General features: G+C 41.2%; 1 protein-coding gene across 2 annotated transcripts in view; it reads right to left on the bottom strand.

Annotated features, from left to right (window-relative positions):
* Nucleotides 1-145: 145 nt before the first annotated feature.
* SCMH1 (Scm polycomb group protein homolog 1) overlaps nt 146-16,537 on the bottom strand; it is an 83,391-nt gene continuing 66,999 nt past the window's right edge. For both annotated transcript variants that reach the window (XM_030220068.1, XM_030220070.1), the window contains 5 exons: nt 16,250-16,450; nt 10,365-10,547; nt 6,239-6,442; nt 4,544-4,686; nt 146-3,179 (listed from right to left, as the gene is read on the bottom strand). In XM_030220068.1, coding sequence (XP_030075928.1) covers nt 3,054-3,179; nt 4,544-4,686; nt 6,239-6,442; nt 10,365-10,547; nt 16,250-16,450 — 857 coding nt within the window. In that variant the 3' untranslated portion in view covers nt 146-3,053. The remainder of the gene's footprint in view (nt 3,180-4,543; nt 4,687-6,238; nt 6,443-10,364; nt 10,548-16,249; nt 16,451-16,537) is intronic.

Raw genomic sequence — 16,537 nt, 5'->3', positions numbered from 1 at the left:
TGATCTTGGGCAAGATACAAATTTAAGGGACCTTTTACTAAAATGTATTAAAAAAAAAAAAAATAACTTGGCACATTTTAACATGGAATTTTCCCACACACTAAGCCCATTTTTAACTCAGCAGTAATCAGGGCTTTTTCTTTTATTCTATTTGTGCAGGTTCCATGCTAATTTGTCCATTACCACACAGGACTAGCAAAAAATTTACACTTCCTATTTAGGTGTTAAGTGCTCTTGTGTTAATTCAGTTTTAACCAGTGAAGTGCACTATTGCAGACATGTTAGCTGGTTAATACTTCCATGGCCCCTCCAAAAAAATATTTAATAAATAACATATGGTTAGTGTATGGAAAAAGGGTATATTACCGCTTTAATGCATTGTGTGGTATTTGCCCATGTGCTAAGCACACGTTACGGCTTTACGCCCTTTAAAAAACCAGCCCCTTCTACTGTGAACCCTCTGAAGATAGGAAAATACCTGCTGTACCTAAATGTAATTTGCCTTGATCTAGAACTGAAAGAAAGGCATGAGTTAAAGCCAAAATCCCTTCCCCTTCAGATTCCAAGTTACACAGCACTGGCAAATAGAGATCTTTAAGTTCTGAAGACAACCATAAGGTTATTTCTAGAGAAAGTAACATTGTATGATGACTTCAATGTTGCTATGGGCTAATCCGAATGAAATGCTAGACATTACTGGACAACAATTTCTGAAAAATGAGGTTATGTTGTTTTAGAATCTTTGTATTTAAAGCATTATGTCAACTCATGGAAATATTTGTAAAACGAGTACCCTGACAGCATTGACTAGGCTTACCCTTAAGAAAACTGTCTGGAGCCAAGAAATCAACTTCAGGTCACAGTGACTACTACATTCATCAACAGAACTATTACAAAATACAACAAACAAAAAGTCCATAAATCTCAAAAGAAATACAAAAAAACCTACTTCCCAAGAAAACTGAATGCAGTTCAAGGTAAGGAAGAACACCAAACAATGTAGTGTAACCATTTATGAACTGCAGATCTTTGAGGACTCTGCACTGTTCCAGCTCCTCTTCTCCTCCCCCCCACCTCTCCATAGTAGTGAAAGGAAGTACTGTTGTGGTGCTTTTAATCATTCTCATACTAAATGTAACTTCCTAATGCCTTATTTGTCTGTCTTGAATAGACTGCAAGCTCTGTCAAGCAGAGACTAGCTCCTGTGCTTATGTACAGCACTACATACATCTAGTAGTGCTCAGGGTCATCAGGGAGGGCCCAGTGCCAACAATCAAAAGAGACTGCTCTGCCGGCCAGAGGTCCTTCTTCCTGCCACGTCCTGCCTATGCAGAAAAGGGAAGTTAATTCAGAGGATGCAGTAGGAAGGAGGACCTGTGTCCAGCAGAGCACTCGTCTCTCTCCTGTTTGCTGCAGTGGCAAGGGGGTGGGGGGAGAACAGCAGCGGTGGAGCCCTGAAGATTGTTTGCCCTGGGTCCAGCTTTGTCTTCTCAGTGGTCCTGGTAGTGCTCTTGAAATAAGCAGAAGTAGATGTAAACAGGAAAAGAAGCTGAACTACTGGACCACTGGAGCTCAGTGATGACACTACTGGGGGGGGGAACACAGTCAGATGTATCACTGGATAATGTCTACGGATCCTGTCTGAATAGAAGTGCTGTAAAACTCACTGTCACATCTATACTGTGTCCCTGCCTCCAGGCTAAACTACCAACCTTTAGCAATTAAAAAAAAAACACACACACAGTTTTAGCTCCCTTTCACAACTCTCTCATAAATATTTTCTATAGGAGGCAGGATTTTGCAATAACTGTTCTCTCTTCTCAAGTAAGTGATGAAACATGCATTTTCAGGGCTCCCTCAAGCATACCAATATAGATGATAAAGCTTTATGATTCAGCACCCAGGACCCCCAAGCGTCCCAGAATAGATTATAAAGCTTTGTAATCTAGCGTCTGGGTCCTTCGATCATTCCAGAACAGCTTATAAAGGTTTGTGATTAAACACCATAAAGCAGTACACCTTGGGAACCTTAAAAAGGCATTTAAGTTCTTACAGTGTTCTCATTAGAAGAAAGCCTTATCTGGGAGCTGGAGTAGCATGGTCTTACACCTGAGGCAGCAACCATGGTGCATGCTTTGCTATCTTGGAGTGAAGCTCAGCATGTGATGTCATTAGGCATTGTTAAAGCTGCTTCTATCCTGACTGACCAAATTAAGAACAAGTTTAGGGTTTTCCCAATTAGTGCACAGCAATAGGACTGCTGCATTTCTAGTGCCACTTTAAGAGAGGTCCTGCCTTCAAAAGTGCTTTGAATACAAAAGTGATATGCTGCAGCTTTGGCACCTGCAAAAGAGGGTAGGCCCCAGTTAACACCATCAAATAGGCAAAGGGTGGAGATACAGGGTCAGATTACTTGTTCTTTTTGGATAACACACTTATCTATTGTCCCTGGTGCATGCTGCAGTAGACTCTGTTGTGGTGTACTCTCCACATCATAAAGAAACAGTCAACACTTCTTCGGACACATCAGAGAGTTCCAATACTATGCAGGGATTCTCAGGCTTATTTTGAAGTGCTAAAACACTCCCAATATAGGAGGCATTACATATAAAACAAAACAACAAAAAAAAAAACCTCCTCTTGCTCCCAGTTAATGTTTAAGGGAGATGGAGCTTCATTGGAGTGTAAGGATGCATTAAATGAGCCAACAGTACAGGAAACCAGAGTGCTTTGTACAAGATTCTGTAGAAAAGAAAAAGAATAAATTCTGCTCTCCCCCAACAAGAAAGACAGGGGAAGCAAAGCTCAAAGTTACTTCTGCTGAATACTAAATAAAGCTGGTTTTATTCTGAACAAGGAAGTTCATCATCTAGTGCTTTTGTCCCACAGAGGGACCTCAGAAACTGTCTTTCTTCTGTCTGTACTGGAAATGTCTGTGGTGCTCCTCAGCCACAATGGATAGAGTGCTTTTCTGGGACAGGTTGGTCCATATCTGGCGGTGTATTAGTGCACGAGAAGCAGCAGTTCACAGTGGTTGTTCTGCACATGACCCTTCAGAATTTGCCCTGCTTCAGTTTGTCGATATGATGGGACAGCTTCAATGCTGGGCCCAGTTTTAGCCCCATGTACTTCATCATCATGTCACTGCGTAACAACATCATAGCCTTCCCATCAATTTCCTGCCAGCACAGAGGGACAATGCAGAATTAGAAGGAAGGTAACGTGATACCTCAATATATGGGCACACATTTAAAGAAACAGGCCACCATGGCAAGGGGGTCAGTGCACAGAGCTAAAAAATCTGCAAGCTCTGCTTTGGTTCCTCCTATATGGATCTTGAACAAATTAACCCTGTTGCAGCTGAGTGTGAGAACCTTGAGGCTGGGACACACTATGGTGCCATATAAAATACAGCACTAAGTAGAGCCTGTCAAAAATGATGGGTGAAAAAAATATTTACATACAATTAATCCCCCCCCCCCACTAAGCCATGCCCCTTTCCTTGGTGGCAGAAAGACAGAAGACTATTTCATAGTGGATAAAAGTGCACATGCTGTTTTGCTGTGTGCATACTTTAATTCGCATAGATACTGAGCAATGCTCTGAACTTGTTTTATACCTATAAAACACATTCACCTGCATGAAACATATACAAAAATGCCATTTTTACAATGACTATGCATAAGGGATATGTATTTCATGTTCAGTTTATACTGTTATGGGATACTTTTTGGTGGGATATAGGCATTGGTTCTCAACCCTGTCCTTGAGACGCCATGAGCCAATCAGGTTTTCAGTATGAGAAAGATTTGCATACAATGAAGGCAGTTCATGCAACTTTTCTCACGCATATCCATTGTTGGAGATCCTGAATACCAGACTGTCAGGGTGTGTCCCCAGGATTCGTGGAATACCCTCCTGGTGGAAGTGGTGGAGCTTCGGTCAAGTACATAGGACCTCTAAGGGAATGATAGGGAGAGTAGATGGCATGGATGGGCAGGCTTGAGAACCCCTGCCCTAAGGAAATGAAAAATCAATCATTACATTTTCCTAGAAATCAAAACAATTATAGTTTTTGGAGCATGATCGACAGAGTGACCACCACACAAATATAACAAATTACATACAAGATGACTATTCAGAATGGATAGATTAGAAGACTGGTATAAATATATGTGCGTATTTAGCTTTTCATTACCCTGTCATTCAGTCCACTCAAACACATCTACAGCTGGTTCACTCAAAAGCCCCACTTGCTCACCTCCTCTTATTTCCATTCACCTTAAAGGCAGAGCATCTACCCATATCCAGTTATTGCTAACACATACACCATCACAGGCTCCACACTCATCCATCGAACCAGGCTTCAAGCTCTTTCAAAAACCCAGACCATTCCCTTGACCACCCGTTATCTACACTGCACTCCCCCTATCTCCAGCCACAATTTCCCTGCTTCTCCATCTATCCATCTTAATATTACAGGCTTAATCTGCAGGACCAACTTCATCCAAGACATGGAAAGGTGACTTATTGGTACACTCACATGTTTTCTAAAGAGATCTGCATGGGGTCCCAGCTGAGGGTCTGCTTCTCGTACAAACTGCATCACATCTTCCACAGTCCAGGAGGAAGGATCCCGACAGCTCATCTTGGAAGGATCCTGAGGAACCAAGTATCTGTCCGAGCCTAACAGAAAGAACAGTATGCTTTTTTTTTTCTCTAAAATTTATTATCTCCCCTTAATTCAAAAAGCATATAAAATCAGATATGAAGATTTAAAATAAAATTGGCAGGCAGCAATAGTCACCTTTAATCAATCTGAAATGGTGCTTTTTATATATTTATGTAAATTTTACTAAAGAAAAACAATAAGTAAAATACATTATCTTTACAAACGAGGAATATTCCAAATGAGCAAAAAGAAAATCAACGTATCAGGGCAATGGCTAAAGTCCACAAAAAGTTTTGAGAAAACGATAATCAGAATTAAGCACCCCACAAACATACAAAAAGAAAAAGTTGATGCTAAATCCAATGAAGAATAGCAAACAAAGCTCTAAGAAAAAAAAATATATACATATATATATATATTAAAAAAGGAAACTGGAGACCGTATCTTCAAAAAAATAAACAGGATGAATTTGGTCTAAAATGGTTAGTAGTCTGTCATAAAACCAGGGCCACCGAGAGACTAGGCCGGGCCCGGGGCAAGGCCGCCCCCCCCCCCCCCCCCCCCCCCCCAGTTGCTGCAGTCCACGGTCTCACCTGCCTGGCCTCCATGGCTCTGGGCCCCCTTCATTCAAAGCATCAGTCGCAGATTGCGACTCTTCTGGCCTTCCCTCCCTGTGTCCCGCCCTCGTCTGATGTAACTTCCGGTTTCCGTGAGGACGGGACACAGGGAGGGAAGGCCAGAATAGACGCGATCTGCGACTGACGCTTTGAATGAAGGGGGCCCGGAGCTGTGGAGGCAGGCAGGTGAGACCGTGGACTGCAGCGCTGGTGGCCTGCCACTAGGCCCCCCTTGGAGGCCCAGGGAATTTTGCCCCCCACCTCCCTCAGCGGCCCTGCATAAAACATATGGGGACAGATTTAAAGATCTCAATATGTATACTTTGGAAGAAAGGTGGGAGAGAGGAGATATGATAAAGATATTTAATAACTCTGTGGCATAAATACACAGGAGGCAAGTCTCTCAATTGAAAGGAAGCTCTGGAATGAAGGGGAATGGGATGAAAGTGAAAGGTTACTCCGGAGAGTCTGTCCCTTAAGGAAATATTTCATGGATAGGGTGGTGAATTCATGTTAACAGCCTCCTGATTGAGGTGCTGGAGATGAAGACGGTATCTGAATTCAAGAAAGCCTAAGAAGTAAATAGGATCTCGGAGAGGCAGGGGGACAGTAGATGGGCATGGATAGCCCATATGGTCTTTATCTGCCTTCATTTTGCTGCGATTCATGGATTGCTCGGAACAGAAGTTAGTTTGCTGTACATGGTATCTAAGTTGTACTCCTGTCCCAAGACCCTAGAGATTCAATCATTTCAACTCACCAAGGATAATACTTTGTCAATGCACACAGTCCTGTCCATACTACAGAGTCACATCATCCTACAAAATTACACTCACAAACTAACGTCTTCTATCACACAGAAAGTTCTCCCTCTCATTTTCCCCTAAGTGGCTTTATAGAAGCACTGTGCTAGCCAATTCATAGTCCCAAAGGGTTTTCTCTTTCTTACCCACTGAGCTAAGATGCCGTAAGGTAGCAACATTGCCCTGAGTGAGGCTCGAAGGCTGGTGCAGATATCTGTATCCCTGAGACCGATAATCTCTGCAGTTTCTACTAGGGCTGGAGGAATTGACAGAATTCAAGGTAGAGTCCATAGTGTCCAGACGTGGTTCCAGGGCTCCCAACATGCCATCATCCAAAACATAGGTTTCTCCTGTAAAAGGCCATACATACCATGGTGAAATCATGAAGCACATATATTCAGAATTAACAAATTAAATACAGTTATAAACCTGCAGAAAAGTGGTTACTGAAATTTTGCACCATGAGCACTCCCCCCCCCCCCCCCCCCCCCACAAAATCGCCCACAGTAGAGTAGCTGACTAGTGGTGAGAAGCAGCAGATCAGGGACCAAGGAAGCCAGTGTTCAAATTCTACCTCCTCCATTGATGCGTCTTGTGACCTTGGACAAGTCACTTCACCCTCCACTGCCTTTATACAACATAGGGAAATAATCCTGATCTGCTGACTATGGTTATGTTCTTTGTATCACCACAATGATAGGGAACGCAAAGTTCTACAAGTAACATAGTATCAAAGTAGATGATGGCAGATAAAGACCAAAATGGCTCATCCTGTTTGCCTAGTAATGTGGTTAGGGTTTGTTAATTGCTTATGCAATTTTTCCTCCATGCCTTCTTTAGAAGTGCAAAAGTTCACTGCTATTTGAGATGAAGTATTCTATGCCTGATTTCCATCTTCTTACTATTTAGGAATCCTCCGTTTATATCCATTTTTATTTCATCATCATTTTTGTGGCCAGCATAACCAGCTTTATGGAACTTCATCACAAAGTCATTTTCTAAAATACACAAAAGAAAACTTTGATAAATCTGAAACTGTTTGGAACAAAGGTGCACTAAAAATAAGTGTACGCTAAACGTCAGAGATGCCCATATATTCCTATGTCAATTACTTTCAATATACTCAACTTCACCTCAGTTATATCCTCATTATAGCTGAACACACAGAGGCGCTTTCAAAGGATCATCAGATCGGCATACCAACCTCTAAAATGCCTAAGAGTTATTGTGAGCCAAGCATTTTCAAAGAGGCAGTATCACAATCCTCATCAATCCCAATTTTTAAGTTTTTACTTATTTTTCCATTATAACATTCACTTATATCATTTGTCTTACGTTCTCCATAGTTATCTTTAAATTCCTATAGGCATCTCTAGCGTTTAGTGCGTGCTAATCATTAGTTGGCAAGGTGTTCTTTTCTTCAAATGCTTCTTCAATAACAGGCAACAAAATCAAAATCTTGTTGTTCGTCCCTCTTCTAGCTAGTTCAAGTTCAGTTTAATCTTGATATATCGCCTATCATAAGAGTTAATAATAAAAATTAATACAGGAAAAGAAAGTAAAAGAAATTACATTCTTCTAACAGGAGAACAGGGATAAGTGAGCCAGTTTGCTATAATTTACAGTCTGGTATCAGAGGTCCCAGGTCTCTCTTCTCCCCTCAAGAATAGAAGGCGTTTTCTTAGAAGTAAATCTTTAGATGTCTTAAATTTCAAAAAGGAAGATCCCAAGCATAGACAATGTGGAAGATTATTCCAAAGGGAAAGGCTAATGACACTTAAGAACTCCGTACGTGTTCATATTTGCCAAAATGATGAAATGGTTAGCAAATGCTGATTTGTGAAGCATAGAGTTCTACCTGGTATCAGATACTGCGATAGAAACAGTGGGAGACCAGAAGAACGGTCTATCACTGTAAGAATTTTATAATGAATTCTACTAGCCACTAGTAACCAATGTTCTTGTCGAAGCAGTAGGATTACACGGTTCCTTCTCTTACTAGTCAGGAGTGAGAAAGCAAAAAAAGTGGAAACCAAAGCTAATCCAATAAATCAGGTCTTTATTGCTTCAAAACTCATGTAAGCCAATTGTCAAAAGGCTCGACGCAGCAGTGTTTCGGCAGACATGACTTCGTCAGGAGCCTTATCTTATTGACCACATAAACAAGTGTGTAAAAATGAAGACTGGATAACTAGTATATCAAATTGTGACTAGTTCTATAAAGGATACACAGAAGTTAGAATGAAAGGGAGCAGAAAAAGCAGAGGCACTAAAAGGCAGTGAGTGCCTGGGTGTCAGGGAGGGAATACACAAATACAGAGGTTAACCAAAAGATGAGAATTCATAATGAATTCCTAAAACCAAAAATCAAGAAGGAATGATAGTTACTATACAAATATGTATACAGTATCCCCTGGATTCTATAAACTTAACTGTGCAATTCCATGTCAGAATAGTTTCTATTATGGGCCTTTATAGAATTGGGGTTTAGCGCTCATATTTTTGGTGTCTAACTTTTGACACACTTTCTTGAATTTACCCGTGTGTCATATTTTAGTACATGCTTCAGTAGAGTGTTCAGAGCAAGTTATAAATGTCACAATATTATACATTATAAAACAAAAACTTAGGGCTCCTTTTACAAAGCTGCGGTAAAACGGGCCCTGCAGTAGGATCAGCACATGGATTTGCCGCACCAAAGCCCCCTTTTACAGCAGTGGGTTAAATGACTTTTTTTTTTTTTTTTTAATGGAAATGGCGGTGAGTTAAGTGTAATACTTGCCGTGCGGCCATTTACAGGGGGGGGGGAGCCCTTACCGCCTTCTATTGAGAAGGCAGTAAGGGCTCCGCGCTAACCTGGTAGTAACTGGGCAGCGAGCGGAGCTACCTGATTACCTCCTGGGTAAGCCCCTGGTGCTAAAAAAATTAAACTATTTTTTCAGCGCTGGAAATGTCGTGCATTGGGGACAGGCACTACCACCAGGCTCCGACAGTAGTGCCAGATTGGCGCATGGTACATGTACTGCTGCTTTGTAAAAAGGGTCCTTAACCAGCTATCTTAGAATAACTTTTAGCAAAAAAGGATAATCAAGGGAGAGGGATAGGGGAGGGAGGGTGGGAAGAATCAGATGATCTTAATGGAAAGAACTTTATGATGTACATTATTAAAATGTAGTTAATGGGCAGACTGCCCCTTACCCCCAGGAATCTTATAGGATGCATTATCCCATATATTTAAAAAATGTAGCCATGATTATATTAAATTCAACAATTATGATCATCACACAAAAATCCTATAAAAATGAAGGTAAATGTATGTGCCAGTGGTTCTCTGAGTTTGAATGGCTGTTGGGACTAATTGTTTTGCTTTGATTACAGCTGATTTTGCTGCTACCCTAGACAACTGCCTAGTCACTGGACTGGCCCCAATGGCAGGGCAGCCACTTCTCTTGAGTAATACCAGTACAACAAATTCATTGTATCTTGGTAGTTCTTGAGCTACATCTCTCTGGAGGGGGATATGGTAGATGGGTGACTTTGAGTTTTCTGTGGCAGCGCATTTTGTTAGGCTCCAAGGTTAAAGTAATGAGATTAAAGGAAAATAACAGTTCTATTCCTTTCATGACAAGCCAATTCAGTTATGATTTCAGCCCACTGTACCTACAAGACCATGAGTGTAACAGGAAAATCTAGGACTTGCATAAATCTTTCTAGAAGAAGTGGGGGGTGGTGTCAAATTTCTAGGTGTTACATAGTAACATAGTAAATGATGGCAGATAAAGACCTGAACGGTCCATCCAGTCTGCCCAACAAGATGAGTTTTACATGGTATACTTTATATGTATACCCGAGTTTGATTTGTCCCTGCCTTTCTCAGTGTACAGACCGTAAAAGTCTGCCAGCACTGTTCCTGTACTAAAAGTTCTGAAGCTAACGTCAAAGCCCTGGGCAGACTTATATGGTCTGTGCCAGAACCGGTGGTGGGAGGCGGGGCTGGTGGTTGGGAGGCGGGGATAGTGCTGGGCAGACTTACACGGTCTGTGCCCGGAAAAGGACAGGTACAAATCAAGGTAAGGTATACACAAAAAGTAGCACATGTGAGTTTATCTTGTTGGGCAGACTGGATGGACCGTGCAGGTCTTTTTCTGCCGTCATCTACTATGTTACTAACGTCAAAGCCCCTTAAAATTTACACTCCAGCTCATCCTGGAGATACTCATTATTGCACCAGAGTGTTAGCACTGCAGCTGGTTCTGTGTTAGGAATGATTACCTGGCAGGTACCTGTCATGCTCGTACTCAAGGCAGTGCTGCAGGGGGCTCTGAGTAAAGGGCTGATTCCCAAACAGATTATCACTTCGCAGGTTATGACACAGCTTCTCCAGAAAGCGCAGGACATAGGAGACACTATTCACTGCTGGCAGATTGAGAGTATGCTGTTCCCGATCAAATATTGCTGGAAAAAAAGAAGACATGGCAGAAGACTATTAAGAGACTTCCTGCAGAATCATGGGTAAAAGACAATTTTGCAAAACCCATAGGATGCTGATGCCATGTGCAGAAATTTCAAAATTAAACTCCCATGTGTACTTTGCCAGGTCCATCCTAATCCCACTGCTATCCCTTTTCCCCACGGTGGGGGGAGGGGAAGGGGATTTAAGTAGAAAGAATTTTCAAATAAGTGTTTCCTTTTCTACACTGTCTCCCCTTAATGAACACACTGAGAGGGACAATTTTCAGAAGATTTTAGACAGACAACTAAGGAGCAACTTGGGTAAAATTGAGGATTGAAAATCACCCTCCCTCTGTGGGGAAAAGCACATTTTTACCCATGTTACAAAGTGATGCATTTGGGGGGGGGGGGGGGGGTTAGAGGGCAGCACCACCAGACAACGTATTGAGACATCCATGAGTGATTTATTGCGATTACTTTGCACCTGCTATTTAGCAGGATTGAAATCTACACGAAGGGTGATAACTCAGCATCCAAATTTTCAAAAAGAAATTTCTTGGTGCATTTGCCTTTGACAATGTGCATAAAGGACTGCAGATTCAGAGTACCCATAGTCCTACAAGGCCCATACTGTTTCTAAATGTGCCCTCTTAGTGGTATGTTATCTCCATAGCCCAGCTAGCCTCAATTTAAATAAAAAAAAATTTTTTAAAAAAGGAAAACACAAACGTTTATTCAATCCAAATATTCCTTTAGCAGCTGAGGTTATTAGTATTTCATAATTAAATTAAACAGGAATGGTTTATTAAAATAATATTTAAACAATAAATGAAGTACATGCATTTACACAGATTTTCTTGCATTTATCAATCACCCTAATGAAATGACCTGAACCTCTTAAGCGGTGTATCTTGATGAACCTTCTAAGTTTTAACATAGTTCAGTGAAAGTTATTGTCCTTTCAGATTGGATAAATAGGAGAACGGATCGAACCGTTCATAAAGAATAATTCCATCTGAAGCCTATTCTATATCGAAAAGTAGGCACCTGCTCTTCTTTATAGAATACTAGCCTAAGCCTAACTACATTGCAGGTGCAGACATTTACACTAGTCACAGAGCTGGTGTAACTGCTCCAACCTTGATTGGAAAAGTACACACAGATTATAAAAATGTATAACCTATGCACATAAATGTGCACCACCTATGTGAACATTCACCTGCAAAGCATGTGCCATCTGGATGTATTTACAGAGTACTGCGTAAGCAGAAAACAGTCATTTGCACACACGTTTATATAAGTGCATGGTTAAAATACCTCCATTTACACACATTCTTGCAACCTAAAACTAATATAGAATTACCCCCCAAGTGCTTTTAGTGCGTCTTTAAAAAACACTATAAATAAAAAAATATATATAAAAATTTCTCCCCTCAAAGAGTGAATTCAGTTTTGCTTTGCAGCTTCTTAATACTTCACTCATACCTATTTTGACTGTTAAAATATTCTACAACCTCAATCTGATTAAAACATTCTTTCTTCTGAAGGTAGCAGGTTGTAGCAAATATTATTTAGAGTCTAATGCACAAAGGGGTTCTGCGTCCCTTTTACCGTTCCCTGTAGCAGATACCAACAACCCTATGCAAATGCATTACAATTTATTTATTTATTTATAGCATTTATATCCCACAATATTCCCACCCATGGGGCAGGCTCAATGTGGCGCACAACAGTCTATAAAAACATGCAATTCAGCAAACAAACAATTAATGTCGTAAAAGGGTAAGGGAATTAGCTAAGGAGGGAAAAGGGGAAAGAGTAGGGGTGAACAATGTGTCGCTACGTCAGTTGGAATTCAGAAGGAAGAGATGCCAGGCGGGTTTGAAGCTTATGCTCTACTAAAAAGGAAGGTCTTGAGGCGCTTCTTGAAGGTCGGGTGATCAGGAGTAAGTTTGGCCAATTGGGGTAGCCCATTCCACAATTGAGTGCTGAGATAGGCGAAAGAGGATGCATAAGTGGTCTTATACTTGAGGCCATAAAAAACTGGGTAATGGAGGTTTAGGTACGAAGGAGCTGATTTGTGAGAGTTCCTAGGCGGCAGGTTAATTAGGGTGTCCATATAAGCAGGGGCTTCACCATAGATGATTTTGTGCACCAAAGTGCAAATTTTAAAAGCAATTCGGTCCTTCACAGGAAGCCAGTGCAGCTTCTCACGCAGTGGTCTTGAACTATCAAATCTTGATTTACCAAAGATGAGCTTAGCCGCTGTGTTCTGGGCAGTTTGTAGTTTTTTTTAGAAGCATGTCTGTGCATCCCCCATAGATTCCATTGCAGTAATCAAGGTGGCTTATAACAAGAGATTGAACTAAGCTGCGGAATACTTCTCTAGGGAAATAAGGTTGTATACGCTTAAGCTTCCAAAGAGTGAAGAATATTTGCTTGGTTGTAGAGTTCGCTTGCTGCTCCAAGGTTAAGGTTCTATCAACAATGACACCTAATAGTTTTAGGGACTCTGAGATTGGCAAGACAAGCTCAGGAGTGATTAATGTTGGGGCGCCCAGCCCCTGCCCAGTGCATTCTGAGATGTACTGGGAGGGGCCTAAGCACCATATAAGGTGGATATATGGTACTTAGGGGCAGAGGCTGGATGTCGCCATTTTGGAAGCAGGCAGGCCTGAGGTTAAGACAGGAGACGGCCCTCCTGTCTCCTACAAATGTAGGAGAAAGACTTGGGGGGGGGGGGGTGAAGAGGAATACTGTTATACCACTAGGACTATGGCCCGCCAGGTTGGGTCGGGGGTGGGAGGGGGTTCCACTGGACCACCAAGAATTTTATTGAAGTGTTTGGAGGGGAGGGTGTCACTAGACCACCACTGAGTTTTTTGAGCTGCGCGGTGGGGTGGGGCTCGAGAGGGGGGTCACCAGAATCCAGTGGACCCTCTCAAGCCCCCCCTCACCCCATGCAACTCAAAAAACTCAGTGGTGGTCTAGTATTGTCAACTGCATTTTACAGCAGTTTCAATTGCATTTGACAGGTTGAGTTGCAAACGGCAACCAATGCACAAAGGGATTTCCATGCATCTTATTTGCATGCCATCCTCTTTGTGCATCAGTCGCTGTTTGCGACTCAGTAAGTTCTCCTGAGGCAGCCATATTTACCAGCAAACTTTGTGCATCTGACCCTGAGTATAAGACAACTAAAGGAGCTCTCACTACCTAAAAAGTTTAGAACTATGACTCAGAGTATGATTACATTTAATCTAGATTACAGTGATACACTATATTTAGGACTGCCATCTTATGTGGTATGATCATTACAAGTAGTTCAAAACGCAGCCACCCATTTATCAGGTTTTGATCAGATCTCACCAAACTTAAAAACAAAAACACACACTGGCTTCCAATTCAACAGCTTGTTCAATTCACAAAGCTGTTTATGATGATGCTTTACAATCGATCGCAAATGCACTTCAAATTTATCACCCTACTCAAATTACTCAGATCTGCTGATAAATGTTTATTTGCAGTTCCATCAATTCATCATATTAGGCTCAAAGAATACCACAATTCAACATGTCATGTGGTTGCTCTTCACCGTTGAACTCTCTTCCTTTCAATATCTGTAGCAGTACTAATTTTCTCTTTTCCCCAAAACACCTTAAAGCTTATTTATTAAGGCCTTTGGTTAATAGTTTTTGCTTGGTCACTACTGCTGTTCTTGATTATTGTTGTCAATTGTCTTATTGTCACAAGTCTTGTTTTATGAGTAGGATAAAGCCTAACTGATTTTCTGATATATTACGATAAGGCATTTATGATATTATTGCACTTTGTTGTATGTTATGATTTTCATTATCTTTGCTTTTATTGTTACCCGCTGATAGAGCGGCTAAGATTTAAATAAATAAGTTACATGGTCTATGGTACAGCCTCCTAGTGGAAGTCATTGTGAGAAAAAACAGTTAACAGAATTCAAGAAAGTCTGGTATAAAACAAAGGATCCTTATTCATGAGATTGTAAAAGCAAACAGAGATACACTTGTATCTATAAAAAGAGAGACAGGTGGCACCTTATAGACTAACCAATTTATTGACGTTCACGGGGTGGATAAATATGCATGAAGGAGGGAGGGAAGGGATAAGAGCAACAAGAAATACTGAAAAGGACAAGGTGTAGAAAGGAAGTCATAATAGCAGCAGAGATCAGTTAACCAACAACTGTGGTAAGTAAGAGAGAACAAAGATAGAATGTCCTCAGAACAGTCTCTAGTATTGCACAAAAATAAACTGGGCAGACAAGATGAGCCTTACAATATTTGCTTTTCACATTTGTTTCTGTGTTTCACTTGGTATCAGTTCTTCTCCATGAGTGAGATCTTAAACTAGATGCCTAAAAAAATGCACCCTAGAAGTAGCCCAGAACTTCTCCACTTGTAACTGATGTCACATCCTGGATTCTGGTCCACTTCTGGAAGACTGAGTCTTCTATAAAAGCAACACCTATCCTTTTGTGCTATCCTCTGGATGTCTTCCATCATGACAGTCTATCTCTTGTGCTGAATTGTATATTACTCTCATGTAAGAGTGGTTTATACGGATCAATCACCTGCCACCCTCTTTATTACTACCTCTGTACAAAAAAGTTCTTCCCTTACCTTCTTTTCTGTAATCTGGGGTGTATATACTACTCTCTGGTATGGTCACATCCCATCTATACACTCTTCAGAACAGAGGACTAAGAGACAAGGGGGTATCTTTACTGACTTTTTTTTATAGCAAAGCTCAGCAATCTTTGCAACAATGATGGCTTCCAGTTCACATTGCCCTCTAGGTCAACCAAGTAGTTGAACGTGACTGTCCAAAATAATCTGCTACCTTATCCCTTGCTTAAAGTTTCTTTCTATTCATTTAATGCTACTAAATACCAATATCTAATTATTTAATAATATTTTCATACTACTGGCTGAAGTGAATTTTTTATGCTAAATGTTTGGTGCTATTGATAATAAACCATTCCATACCTTGTCCTGCATGATGCCCCCGAGCACTGATTTTTTTTTTTTGCTACAAAAACTGATGGTGCACAGGCAAATCTGAAAAATATTTGTTAGGTTATTTTGTTTGCTAGAATAGAGAGAAAGAGGTGACCTAAACAAAAAAACAAAACAAAAAGAAATCTCTTCATCCTTCAATAAGCTCAATCTTTCCCATTTGGCTTTCATCAGTCTCTCCTGTTGTATGTCCCTTCTGCCTCTCGTGAAGCACTCATCAATAGGCCTCTCATATAAGACCATCAATTAATTTTACAATGGCTTTCCATGATCTGTCACCACCCGAGTCAGATATGAGCTGGTGACCCAGAAGTAAAATGCTTGGTACACGTGCCACTTAACAGTCATCCTGTTTCTTCCTATGCACAATCTTCTGAAGCACTCAATCAGAATGTTTGCTTCCTATTCAAGCATTCTATTCTTGCCCTCTCAGGTTTATTCTAAGTAAAAAGCACATTGCTCAGAACATACATGGACTTTGAAGTTTAAAGTCAGGAAAAGGCAGGGAGCTGCAAGTTTAGCTAACAGGCTGTGTTTCTCCAATACTGTAGCTCCAGGTGTGACAGAAATCTGCTGTCAAGGGCCTGGCAGTTATCTGGTACTTGGCAGTGAGATACACTACACAGAGAAGCATGGCAAAGGTTCAGTTCCTACCTGAAATGACTTCTCCACCATGGCCATGTTTGAGAAAGGAGAAGACGGTTTTCTGGTGGTATGCACAGTCGATACAAGCCTGAACAGCCTGCTGAAGAACCACAGATGCTCTGGCAGGGCCAAAGTGATCCGGCAGCTGCTGCACTTTCTTCTTATCGAGATGTGGCCCAGGGTTTCCAATTTTATTCAGGTACACACACACTGCAGAGAAGAGAGATAGAGAGCCTCAAAGACCCTTCAGTGCTTAGTATGATGCACTCTCTTTGGCATGATTAAAGTACTATGGCG

The sequence above is a fragment of the Microcaecilia unicolor genome, chromosome 11 (assembly GCF_901765095.1).
Source record: "Microcaecilia unicolor chromosome 11, aMicUni1.1, whole genome shotgun sequence".
Classification (NCBI taxonomy): Eukaryota; Metazoa; Chordata; class Amphibia; order Gymnophiona; family Siphonopidae; genus Microcaecilia; species Microcaecilia unicolor.
This window is presented reverse-complemented; position numbering and strand designations above follow the sequence as displayed.